This window comes from Coenobita brevimanus, chromosome 103 (assembly GCF_032717465.1).
Source record: "Coenobita brevimanus isolate Jiangsu-jjx chromosome 103, ASM3271746v2, whole genome shotgun sequence".
Lineage (NCBI taxonomy): Eukaryota > Metazoa > Arthropoda > Malacostraca > Decapoda > Coenobitidae > Coenobita > Coenobita brevimanus.
The window spans coordinates 24,834,645-24,846,918 of record NC_137056.1 but is presented as its reverse complement, the minus strand read 5'-3'; the positions used below and the strand labels follow the sequence as shown (position 1 = coordinate 24,846,918).

At 48.8% G+C, this 12,274-nt stretch overlaps 1 protein-coding gene across 1 annotated transcript in view; it reads left to right on the top strand.

Annotated features, from left to right (window-relative positions):
• LOC145415652 (glutamate receptor 1-like) overlaps positions 1-9,916 on the top strand; it is a 1,336,600-nt gene extending 1,326,684 nt beyond the window's left edge. The window contains exon 18 of the mRNA XM_080284869.1: positions 9,809-9,916. Within this exon, the coding sequence (XP_080140995.1) occupies positions 9,809-9,916 (108 nt within the window). The remainder of the gene's footprint in view (positions 1-9,808) is intronic.
• Positions 9,917-12,274: the final 2,358 nt, after the last annotated feature.

Here is a 12,274-nt window from a genome sequence, read left to right as displayed (position 1 = left end):
CAAATGAGACAATGGGCAGAAAAAAAAGTTAGAACGCCAGGATAAGACCTGGATAATTATACTATGACATTGCCTTTGCCATTCTCATCTGCTACTAGGTATAATCTATATGTGTGCTGGTATATCAGGTTTGGTTGGTCAGCAGAAAAATCTTTAAAATGTCGTGGCTAATTAGCTTGCTTAGGAAAATAACTAGCAAATCAGACAAAAGCAGTGACATACTAATGGCTTACTGGTTTTATAACAGAAAACTTTATATATACCGGTATTTCTGTCTCTGTCTGTCTGTCTCTCTCTCTCTCTCTCTCTCTCTCTCTCTCTCTCTCTCTCTCTCTATATATATATATATATATATATATATATATATATATATATATATATATATATAAAACCAGTTTTCTGGCACCCTTGGTTACTGAGCCTTGCCAGACTGTAACATTTAATAATTCAACAGGAATGATCTGAGATCACATTTAGTAATTCAACAATTCTCTTCTGACCCACTGTCCTTCAGTTTAATCACGCTTATTAAAATGCCGGCTGTGGCAACTCAGTTCGCCACCACACCCCCAGGAGGAGGACACAGAGGGCAAGACAACACACGGACTGTGTCCGGGCAATACGGACATAAGTTCACCCAGGCTGCGCGCCCCTATTCCCCGGAGCTCACCCTCCACCACCACCTTAGTCAAAGTACACTACCTCCCGGGCGAGCTGACCACCGACAGGATTGGGGTGGAACTGGCCTAACAGTTCCAAGCAGCACCCCAGCAACGCCTGTAGCCACTCTGAATTAAGGGCCACGACCTGTAGCTGGGCACCACTGATGGCCTGTAACTGCACACAAAAAAGGCCATGGCCTGTAGCCGGGCTGCCAAGTAGGAGACAGCCTGTAGCCGCTCCGCCAAGTGCTGCTAACACCCCCTGCAGAAACCAGCGATGGCCTAAAGCCTCGCGAGTGATGGCCTGCAGCCACACTTCGTCTGTGTTCCCATCAGGGAGCCGGGCCCTGGGAACAGCCTGTAGCCAGGCCAACAGTGAAGGGATGGCCTGTAGTTGCCCTCTGTCTGTTGCCCAAGGGAACCCAGCGATGGCCTGTAGCCGCGCTGGGGAGAGACGCCAAAGTCTCTCGCCCCCTGTGACACCACAGCAAGGTGAGCTGCACTCAGTCCTGCCCTCCGGCAGGAGTGCAGATTACCTTCCTGTCCACCTAGACCGAGGCAACCTCCAGGAGGAGGACCACTGCCCCGAGGACTGGTGGAGAGGCCCCGTACTGTCCCTGGGGTTGTTCTCCCTCTGTCCAGAAGGAGGGCACCCACTTGATGGACTCCAGCAGGGAATAACCCCGCAGCCCATCCCTGACGGCGGTGCCACCAGCAGGAGATCGTAGCCGATGCGCCTCCGAGGATGTCTCCAGGACCCCCAGGTGGGCCCTCTCCCCTCCCCGATGCAGGTGATGCCCATCCTTCACCCGGCACCTGAGTGAGCGCCTGTTTGACCTTAGCCCTGAAGGCCAGACTCCAGTCCCCAGCCCTGACAGCGAGGGCCCTTCGCCACATACAGCCCGAGCCCCAGCCCAGAGATGACGCCCCTGAGAGTGGTCCCGTGGCTGCGGGACGAAGGGACTCCTCAAGGGCCTCCGCCTACCCCAGGCCGAGAGTTGTGAGCCATGGACCTCCCCTTCCCTCTGTCTCACTCATGATACAATAGTGAACATAAAAGACAGTTAAATACTAGTGAACAGTGAGGCCGGCACACGAGGCATGAGAGTGAGGGTAATGTAATGTAAGTGTACAGTGAGGCCAGGAAAGAATGCATACTAGCGAGTGTAAAGAACAGAAGTCTCAGTGATATCATGCAGGGAATATTCAAACAGTGCCACATCATCCCCTGTACCAGAACCTGTAACATAGTGTCAAAACCTACTCCCCCTCCTTGTGCAGAATCAATAACTCCCTCCCTCCACCCCCTGTGCCCACTCTACACTTAGTGCCAGAACAGTGTGAGCCTCACGGAAATTGCCTCCTCACTACAGACAGTGAAATAATGTCTTGCCTTCCTGTACCAGACGTAGACTCCTGTACATCTAGTATCCTGTGCGATACTCTACTGTACCCACTAATACCAGCCTGTGTATTGATTTTTGTCTAGTACATTGTCTAAGACTGTCTACCTGTTCCACAGCATTGAATCTGTCAATATACATGTAAGGTTGTTGCCCTGTGTTTTTATGCCCTGGCCCTCTCTTGTTTGTCTAAGCCCTGGTCTAGAAAGGGAACCCAGCTGCACTCTAGGTGTTCTAGGGACGGGAAGCCGCCCCTTAAACACCTGGCATAACACTGGTGGACAGCGGTGGTTCTTGACCCAGCCAAATACAGAGAGGACCAACAGGGAAATCGGTAAAAATGGTAGCGAAACCACACGTACAATTGCCCAAATTCGACCCAGAACAGTACGACGTCCACTCATACCTAGCACTAATCAAGTCATTGCTGGATATTGGGTCTGAAGAAGACAGGCAGAAAATAGCTGTCACAGTGCCACGACTGGGCAAAGCCGCGGCCAATATTGCACCAAAAGTCATCCCCAGGCTAACATGGGCAAACTTTACAAAATTAGTAATCCAAACCATCACACCCTCACTGGGAAGCGTAGTGGCACTATCCCAACTGGATAGTCTAGCATATGACGGTAACCTGGACGACACACTGATCCAGCCCAGGCAACTCGTCACCGCCACTTACCCATAAGCAAATGACGAAACCCGGGAACAACACACATTCAACAGTCTCATCAGGATCCTCCCGTTTCATCAAAGAACACTTTATAATACATGACCCGACGGGAGACCTGGATAAAGATATTGAACTAATAAGACGCCTTCTAGCCACCCACCTCACTCCTCAACACATCGGCGCAATCAATAAATTCCCCACTAACGTCATCGCCATTAACCCGTGGGAATTTTCTGCCTGCAGCCACAAATGCCCTATCCAGGTCATCCGTGAGCAGCTAAGAGCTGTGCAGCACAGAGAAACTACCCAGGGGTGCCCACAAGCCTCCCCACCACACAACGAAGGCACCGAGGATGATGCCTCATACGCCAATCACTCCCGAGCTTGACAAAAAAGACGCAGAGCTCAATGCGGAAGACACCCCACACTGCCCCCGCACCACCCCATATTGGCGGGGGCCACCTCACAAACACATCACCCTCCAGCCTACGATAGGGGGAAACGGAATGTCTCTTTTTCCTCTATATCTTTTATTTTACCTTCCCTTATTCCTTATCTTCCCGCTCCCCTACACACCCATTTCTCTGTTACCATTGCCCCCTCCCGTCCTGTTCTCCCTCAACACAAGGCCTGCCTTCCTCTTAACAGGCCCCCCAGAACCCATACTTTGTCCTCCCCTAACCTACTTCCTAAAACCATCTCCTCCTGTTTACTGCCTCCCACTCAGCACACTTCACCACCACTCACCTTCGCTGCCAACATGACTAACCCATACACCTGCTCTGTCACACCCTCCTCCCCCTCCCCGTTACCCACCTCATTTTCCTCGGTCACCTCCCCTACCCCACCCTCAACCTCACCATCCCCACGGACCCCCTCACCCTCCCCGATTCCTGACCTTCCCACCTCTTCTACTCCTAATCTTCTTGCTCCCTCACCCACCACTTTCTCCGCTACCATCATCTCCTCCTGTCCTGTTCTCCCTCAACACAAGGCCTGCTTTCCCCTTAACAGGCCCCCCAGAACCCATACCTTATTCTCCCCTAACCTACTTCCAAAAACTATCTCCTCCTGGTTACTGCCTCCCACCCAGCACACTTCACCACCACTCACCTTCCCTGCCAACACGACTCACCCTTACGCCTGCTCTGTCACACCCTCCTCCCCCTTACCCTCACCCACTTCCTTTTCCTCAGTCACCTCCTCTACCCTACCCTCAACCTAACCATCCCGACGGTCCCCCAACTCATCCCCAGTTACCTCTCTGGACGCCTCACCATCTGCCACACCCCTCACCTCAGTTCCCACTGCCACCAAAACAATCACCTGACCTAGGGGCCCCAAATCCACCCCCAGCCACCCCACCACGAGCACAGCCCCCTGCCGCCACCTACACCACCCCATCACCAAACGTCTGGATGACACCACCAGGCCGCACTTCCCCCTCATCACCAGTTCCTTCACCATCCACACTTCGTGCCACCTCACCTCACCTCACCTCTGATGCTACACACCACCCACCACACCCCACACCTCAGCTCCCGTCACTCCACCACCGCCAATACAACCACCCAACCCGGGGGCCCTAAATCCAACCCCAACCATGCCACCACGGCTACAGCACCACACACCACCTGCCACCATCTCAACACCCCCACCATCCCCTTGCTCCACACCCACCGCCCACCCCACACTGTGAGCACAGAACCCTGCCACCACCCGAGCCACCTCATCACCAAACACTTGGATGGCACCACAAGACCGCACTGCCCCCCCACCACCCACACCTCACGCCACCTCTCCTGCCATCTCACCACTGCCACAAATTCTTTTCCCCAGCCAGTCTCCCACCTCCTCACCTGCAGCTCCTTCACCCTCCACACCTCATGCCACCACACCTGCTGCTTCGCCACCGCCACAAATTCGTCTCCCCAGCCAGCCCCCTACCCCCTCACCCCCGGTTTCTTCACTTCGCACACCTAACACCACCTCACAAGAGTATATTGGTTTTCAGACAGTAATAAAGGCGATATAAGCATTGTTTCACTCACCAAAAACATCAACATACCTCACCTCCCTTTATGATGTTACCGCCTCATCACTTATGCTTGTTTCTACCTCTGGAACGTTTCTTCCTTTGTCCTCCACCTCGGGAATAACTTTAGCCTTAAATTTCGTCAATGGAGAGACCATGGTGTGACATGTCTTTATTAGCCACGTCACTGCTAGCAGGTGAGTTGCCGAGAAAATGGCTTGCAAGGGGGAGGGGAGGTCAGGCGGGGCCAGTCAGTATCCCTGCCTGATGAGGGGTAGAGGAAGGTCTCCCACATATACCTACCAAAAAGCACCCACAAAACTTGAAAAATGTGCAGATGACGGACCTCGCAGTTGCAAAATGTATGGATACCTTGTCGGGTGTCACTGTGACAAAACGTGGGACCGTATCCATACATCGTCGTGACGCCTCGGGTTATCTTGGCGTTTACAGAAGAATAGCTTCAAACCATATTTATTATATTTTCCGACACCCGTAGTGAAAGAACAAAAGTGCTGTAAGTAGCCCAGTGTGGAGGGGTTAATAAAGTATAGTTAATGCATTTTGTAAGGCTGCAAATTTGGTACATAAATCTCATCAATTATGAATTCATATGACTATTGACATCTCTTTCCCTGGATACCCCTGTATCTGGAGAACATGGACTACTATGATCATTTCATACATACATACATACATACATGCATACTTAAATGAATACATACATGCATACAAACATGAATCAGGGCAAGATTCTAGTGCAAAGATATTACTGATGGGCCAACTAATGTGCATACTGCAATCATCCAAATCCTTTTTTTTTTTTTTTTTTTTTTTTTATGTATCCGACCCCCCTGGGGGTAGGGGGGTCTGTCAAGAATACTCCCCCAGTATCCCTGCTTGTCGTAAAAGGCGACTAAAAGGGTTGGCGGAGGGTTAGTGCCCCTCCCCGGAAAACAACTAACTAAAAAAACAAACAATAAGCCTCGGACAAGGACTGACCAAACGTTGACGACCAAGGACCGGACAAAAGACATTGCAATTGGAACGTGGAATGTAAGAGGAGCAAATGATGAGGTGAAAGAGAGAGAGATTGTCCAGGTGCTTGAGGATGCGAAAGTGGATGTATGTGGAATAACTGAAACAAAATGGAGAGGAGAAAGTGTGAGAGAATGGGAGTACGGATGGGGTATATGTGCAGGAGTAGGTGGGAATGAGAGGGCAAAGGAAGGAGTGTGTATAGTTGTGAGTAAAAGATGGAAGAGGAGCATAAGACAGTATGGATCAGTTGGATCAAGGATTGTGTGGGTAAAGTTGAAAGTTGGAATACAAATGTGGGCGATTGTGTGTGTGTATGCGCCAACACAAGATCATGCTAGAAGAGTGAGAGAAGAGTTCTGGACAAATGTAGAAGTATGCATGGAAAAGTTTGGAAGGAATGATAGAGTGTTTTTGATTGGTGATATGAATGGTAAATTTGGGAATGTGAAGGTGGATGGAATAGTTGGTGAGTGGGGTGTGCCTGCTGAGATAGATGAGAATGGGAGTACGTTAGTGGACATTTGTGCTGGGAGGGGGTTGGTGATAGCCAATACCCTCTTCAGGCATAAAATGATCCACAGGTATACATGGCGAGTGATGAGAAGGGTGGGTGGTGAATTGAGTGAAAGGAAGGCAATGATTGATTATGTGTGTGTGGATGAAAGGATGCGAAGATGTATATTGGATGCAAGAGTTTATAGAGGTTGGGGGAGTGGACTTTCTGACCACTACATGGTGGTGGCCAGAGTTAAAGTTCAAGTAAGATGGAGGAATAGAAGAAGGGAAAGACGAGAGGAAGGAGTAGTTGCAAGGAGAGTGGAAAGGTTACAAGAGGATGAGAAAAAGGCAGAGTATAAGAGAGAAGTGGAGGAACGATTGGGCAAATATGAGTTGGAGCAAATGGGGGACGTGGAAGGTGTGTGTAGAATATTTACAGAAGAAATATGTGCAGCATGTGATGTGGTGTGTGGAAGGAAGAGAAGACGGAGGGGGGTGCAAGGAACAGCGTGGTGGACTGAAGAGGTGAAACGGGCTGTGGCACAAAAGAAGAAAGCATACAATGAATGGATGAGAAATAGGGACGTGGAAGAAGTTGAGAGGCGGAAGAGAGAGTTATATGTAGAAAGGAAGAGAGAGGTGAAAAGATTAGTAAGAGAGAGTAAGAAGAGAGTGGATGAGGAATTTGGAAGGAATTTGAGTGTAAAGTGGAGGGACTGTAAGAAAATGTTCTGGAAAGAGGTGAAAAGAGTAAGACAGGGTGGAAGTGAAGTTAGCAGGGGAGTGAAAGATAAAAATGGTAGATTACTAGTGGAGAAGGGAGAAAAAGTGAGCAGATGGAGAGAACACTTTAAGGAATTGTTGAACGTGGAGGATGGAAGTAATGCAAGTATAAGTGGCTGGGGAATGGCTGGGAGAAGGAGGGAGGTGAGAAGACTGGAAGAAATCAGTAGGATAGAAGTTGTGGAAGCAATGAAGAAAGTTAAATCAGGGAAAGCCCCAGGAATTGATGGAGTGTGTGGTGAAATGTTGAAGCATGGGGGAGAGAGAGTAGTAGAATGGATGTGGAAGATGTGCAGATTGGCCTGGGAGGAAGGTAGAGTCCCGGAGGATTGGAAGTCAGGTATAATTATTCCCTTGTACAAAGGAAAAGGGGAAAAAGAAGTGTGTGGTAATCATAGGGGCATTTGTCTTCTTAGTATAATAGGAAAAGTGTATGGTAGGATACTTATTGACAGAGTTAGAGAAAGAACAGAGAAATTAGTTGGAGAAGAACAGGGAGGCTTTAGGAAGGGAAGAGGTTGTGTAGATCAGATATTCATTCTCAGATCTTTAGTGGAAAAGTTTCTAGAGAAGGGAAAGAAGTTGTATGCGGCTTTCATGGATTTGGAGAAAGCATATGACAGGGTGGATAGACTAGGATTGTGGAAAGTGTTAAGAATATATGGAATAGATGGGAAGTTGTTGAATGCTGTGAAGAGTATGTACGATGGTGCGAAGGCTGCAGTGCGTGTGGATGGTGAACTAAGTGAATTTTTCTCTTTGAAAGTTGGTTTGAAACAGGGATGTGTCATGTCTCCATGGTTGTTCAATCTGTGCATGGATGGGGTAATAAAAGAGGTACAAGGTAGGGTAGTGGATGTTGGAGTGGCCCTGGTGAGAGAGGATAGTGTTTGGAAACTCCCTGTACTGTTGTTTGCAGATGATACCGTGTTGTTGAGTGAAGACGAAGGAGAGCTGCAAGGCTTGGTGGATGAGTTTGAGAGAGTATGTAGGAAACGGAATCTAAAGGTGAATGTAGGGAAGAGTAAAGTGATGGTCTTTGAGAGAGGTGAAGTCAGTGAATGTACAGCGAGGTTGGATGGTGAGGAATTGGAAAATGTGAGTACGTTTAAGTACTTGGGTAGTGTGATGAGTAAGGATGGAGGTTTGGAGGGTGAAGTGCTTGAAAGGGTACAGCAGGGAAGAAAGGTTGCTGGTTCTTTGAAAGCAGTGATAAGAAACAGGGAAGTGAGCATGGAAGTGAAAAAGTTACTACATGACAGTATTGTGATACCAACTCTAACGTACGGAAGTGAAGCGTGGACGTTGTTGGAAGGACACAAGTCAAGAGTGAGAGCCGTGGAAATGAGTTATTTAAGAGGAGCCTGTGGAGTCACATGGAGAGACAGGCTGACGAATGAGGATATAAAGGAGCGTTGTGGTGTTGATGTGGATGTGATAGGAAGCGTTATGAGGAACACACTGATGTGGTTTGGCCATGTGGAGAGGATGGAGGGTGAAAGACTGACGAAGAGAGTGTATGTGAGTGAGGTGGAGGGGGAAAGAGGGAGGGGGAGGCCGAGGATGAGATGGAGAGATGGGGTGGAGAGGTATATGAGAGAGGGGGGTGTGAGTTGGGAGCAGGGGAGTGAAATGGCGGGGGACAGGGCGACTTGGAGGCGATTTGTTTGTGGCCACCCCAAACGGGATTGAGGCTCTGGGCATAGGCTTCACAGCCTGCTATCAAGGCCCAGCAGTCCTCCTACAGACCATACACCTCTACATGTCACCACTTCAGCGGGGGTATTTTTACGACATGTCGGCGGGTCTTCTGGTAGATCAGTAAAGCCTGATTTAATGAAATTCAAATCCTTAAACTGTTCCCTGCCCCAGCCGGGATTTGAACCTGGGCCCGTTAGGACAGCACGCCACCTTTCTACCGGTTGAGCCACCGCCTCCTCTTGCTACCTATATTCTAGTTAGGTTTGAATATACGAGTAATATTGGCTGGCCAGCCAGTATTACTGGTTCATCACTAGTTGCTCATGCATCTGTTGTCCAGTTATTACTTTTAACTTGCGGTTAAGTTCTATCGCATCCTAAATTTTGATAAACTTCACACAGCTTGCCTAGGTCGAAGCATTGGCAACATTGTCTGAAAGCTATAATTACATGTATTTCCATTGTCATTTTATTAATATCTGCACAGTAGGAGAGATATAAGAAATTAATGTCATGCAATCTGTTTAATGTGAATGGTAATTAGAAAATAAGTTTAAATATTTCCAATATACGCTGCAGGTGAAAGAAAATTAAGAGAGAAAAAAAAAAGAGGCCTGATCAGTTAATAGAGGCATAATAGGTTAATCTTAAAAATCAGAATTTATCCTCAACCATTGCTTGAACCCCTATCAGTTGCCTGGGACCTCCTCAGGGTCTCCGAACCCCTGGGTGAGAAACGCTGATGTAAGTGGCTGGGTGAATATGGCGGGTGGGTGGTGGTGGTGGGAGCGTATTGTGGATGGGAATGTGGTGGTGGATGGTGTTTATGGAGGGTGGTGTGGGTCGGAAGGTGATGTAGATGTGAGGGTGATGTTGCTGAATGGGTGGTGTAGGTAGGTGAAGGTCTCACACAGACTCCCTAATTTAAACACTCATTTCCATTGCCACTCACGTTTTTTAATAAACTACTAAAAATGTCGTATTCATTTCATTCTTCTTTTTCTCTCTCCTCCAGCTTAGCCTGTCGGATGCAATGAAGGTCAAAGCACGTATGTCCATAACAGGAGGGAAGGACTTAGACAACGGACGAGTGAGCACACAGGTTTATATCAGTTTTTACTGAACCATTTTTTTGTTATCATTTTTTAAGGGTCATTTATGTATGAATTATTTTCCTAATCGTTTATTCACAGTAGCTGCTGGCGTTTATTTAGGATAGGATATTGTTTAGTTGTGCTTGTCTGTGTCTGGCGGTTTGTTTGTTTTCAGATGTGTGGTTGTATTTGGATTTGTTTCTGCTTAGATCATTAACTCCCACTTAATGTAAATGTGCTTGTTTTTGTGCTTAGGTGTGTTTTTGAGCTTAAATGCATTTTTGTGCTTTGATATGATTATTTTTCCTTAGCTGACTGGGTGAGTTGATGGTTGGCTGACGGTTGACTGGGTGGGTTGATGGGTGTCTGATTGTGGCTGGTTGACAGGATAGGTGAGTAGACTGCCCATTGGCTGGCTGGCCGGCTAGTTGGGTGTCTGATTGGTTGGCTGAGTTTCTGTCCATCAACCTGTCTGGGTTACTGGCTGTTTCAAAGGCTAGGTAACTGATAAGGTGATTTTTTTTCTGGCTCTTGCCATAAGATTGGCTGGGTGGCTGGTGTGGCTGGCTGTTTGGATGGCTCATTGGGTGGTTGCCTTGCTCGTTGAGTGATTGGATGATTCATTTGCTGGGAGACTGACTGGGCAGGTGACTGGTTAGGTGGTGGGTGGCTGACTACCTGTCTGCATGGCTAACTTTCTGACCGGATTAGTGGATAGCTGGATGTGTAAATGAGTAACTTCTTGCTTGGCTGACTGGTTAGGTGACTGACTGACTGCATGGCTGGGTGGCTGGAGTGAGGGCTGGTTAAGTGTTTAGGCAGGCGAGTGGGTGTATGGCTGGTTGACTGGATAGATAACTGGCTGGCTGGCTGGGTTGGCTGGTTGGCTGCATGACTGGCTTGCTAGGTGGCTGGCCAAATAGTTGACTGCCTGAGTTGCTGGTTATGTGGCTGGCTGGGTTCATGGCCGTGTGGGTTGTTGGGTTAGTGACAGGTTGGTTGGGTAGATGACTGGCTGGTTGGGTTGGTGGCTGGATGGATGGATGGTTGATTGGTTGGTTGGGTGAGTGAGTGGTTGGTTGGTTACATACGAGTCCGGCTGGCAGGGTGAACAGGTTGTTTTGTAACTGGCTGGCTGACTGACTGACTGGAATTATGGATGACTGGCTGAGGTAGCAGGTTGGTCTGTAGCTGGCTTGCTGGCTGGGTGTATGACTGGCCAGCTAGGTGAAAAAGTTGTTTTGTAGCTAGGTGGCTGCTTGGGTGAACGGGTTGCTCTGAAGCTGGCTAGCTGGCTTCATGTCTGACTGGCAAGCTGGGTGAAAAGGTTGTTCTCATCTGTAGCTGGCTGGCTGATTGGGTGAATAGGTTGCTTGATAACTGGCTGGCTGGCTGTCTGGATGGCTGGTTGGGTGGACAGGTTCCTTTATAGCTGACTGACTGGTTGGGTGCCTGGCTGGCTGGCTAGGAGTAGGACTGGCTGGATGACTGATGAACTAGTTGAGTAATTTGCTGGGTGTCTGAGTGGCTTGCTGGTTAGGTGGATGGGTGGCTGAATGACTGGTAGTGTTGTTGGATGGGTGGTTGGACTTTGGGTAATTTTTGGTGGCCTGGTTGGTAGGCCTGCCGGATGGAGGGATGGATGGGTAGCTGGATGGCTGATTGGCTGAGATGATGGGGTTGGTGTGTGGGTGACTGGCTGGGTGGGTGGCTGCGTAGCTTCAGTTTAATTGGCTGGGAGCCTGGCTGCCTGAGTGGCTGGTTTAGTGGCTGGCTGGCTGGGTCGATGACCAGTGGTTGGTTGATTGGGTGACTGATTACCTGAAGGTCTCATTGGCTGGGTGGTGGCTATCTGTCTGGGTCAATGGCTGTTGGCTGAGTGATTGTATGGTCAGGTAGTCTGGCAATTGGCAGGATGGCTGTGTGGGTTGTGGGGTGATTAGCTTAACGGGTGGCTGGCTAGCTGACTGGGTGGGTGGGTGGCAGGCTGATTGGCAATTTGGTGAATGGATAGATGAATGACCAACTAAATGGATCGATGAATGACCTGCTTGCTGACTGGCTTTCATACTGGGTCGTTGGGTGGCTTACAAACTGAATAGTTGTCTTGCCGGGCAGTTGGCTGACTGATGATTGGCTGGATAATTTGTTGTCTTGGTGGCTGGTTGCTTATCTTTTTGACTTATTGTTTGGTCGGGTGGATGGGTGGGTGGGTGGCTGGCTAACTAACTATAGTCACAGCGCACGAGACTGAAAGTTTCTTTATCGTGCCCTGGCAACCTACTGGTAAGCAATGTGTCTGATTTCATGTATAATTATAATACACATAGGAAACAGTTGTCACTATTATTTCAAGGCCAGATATGCAGGCAGTAATGAAGTCTATG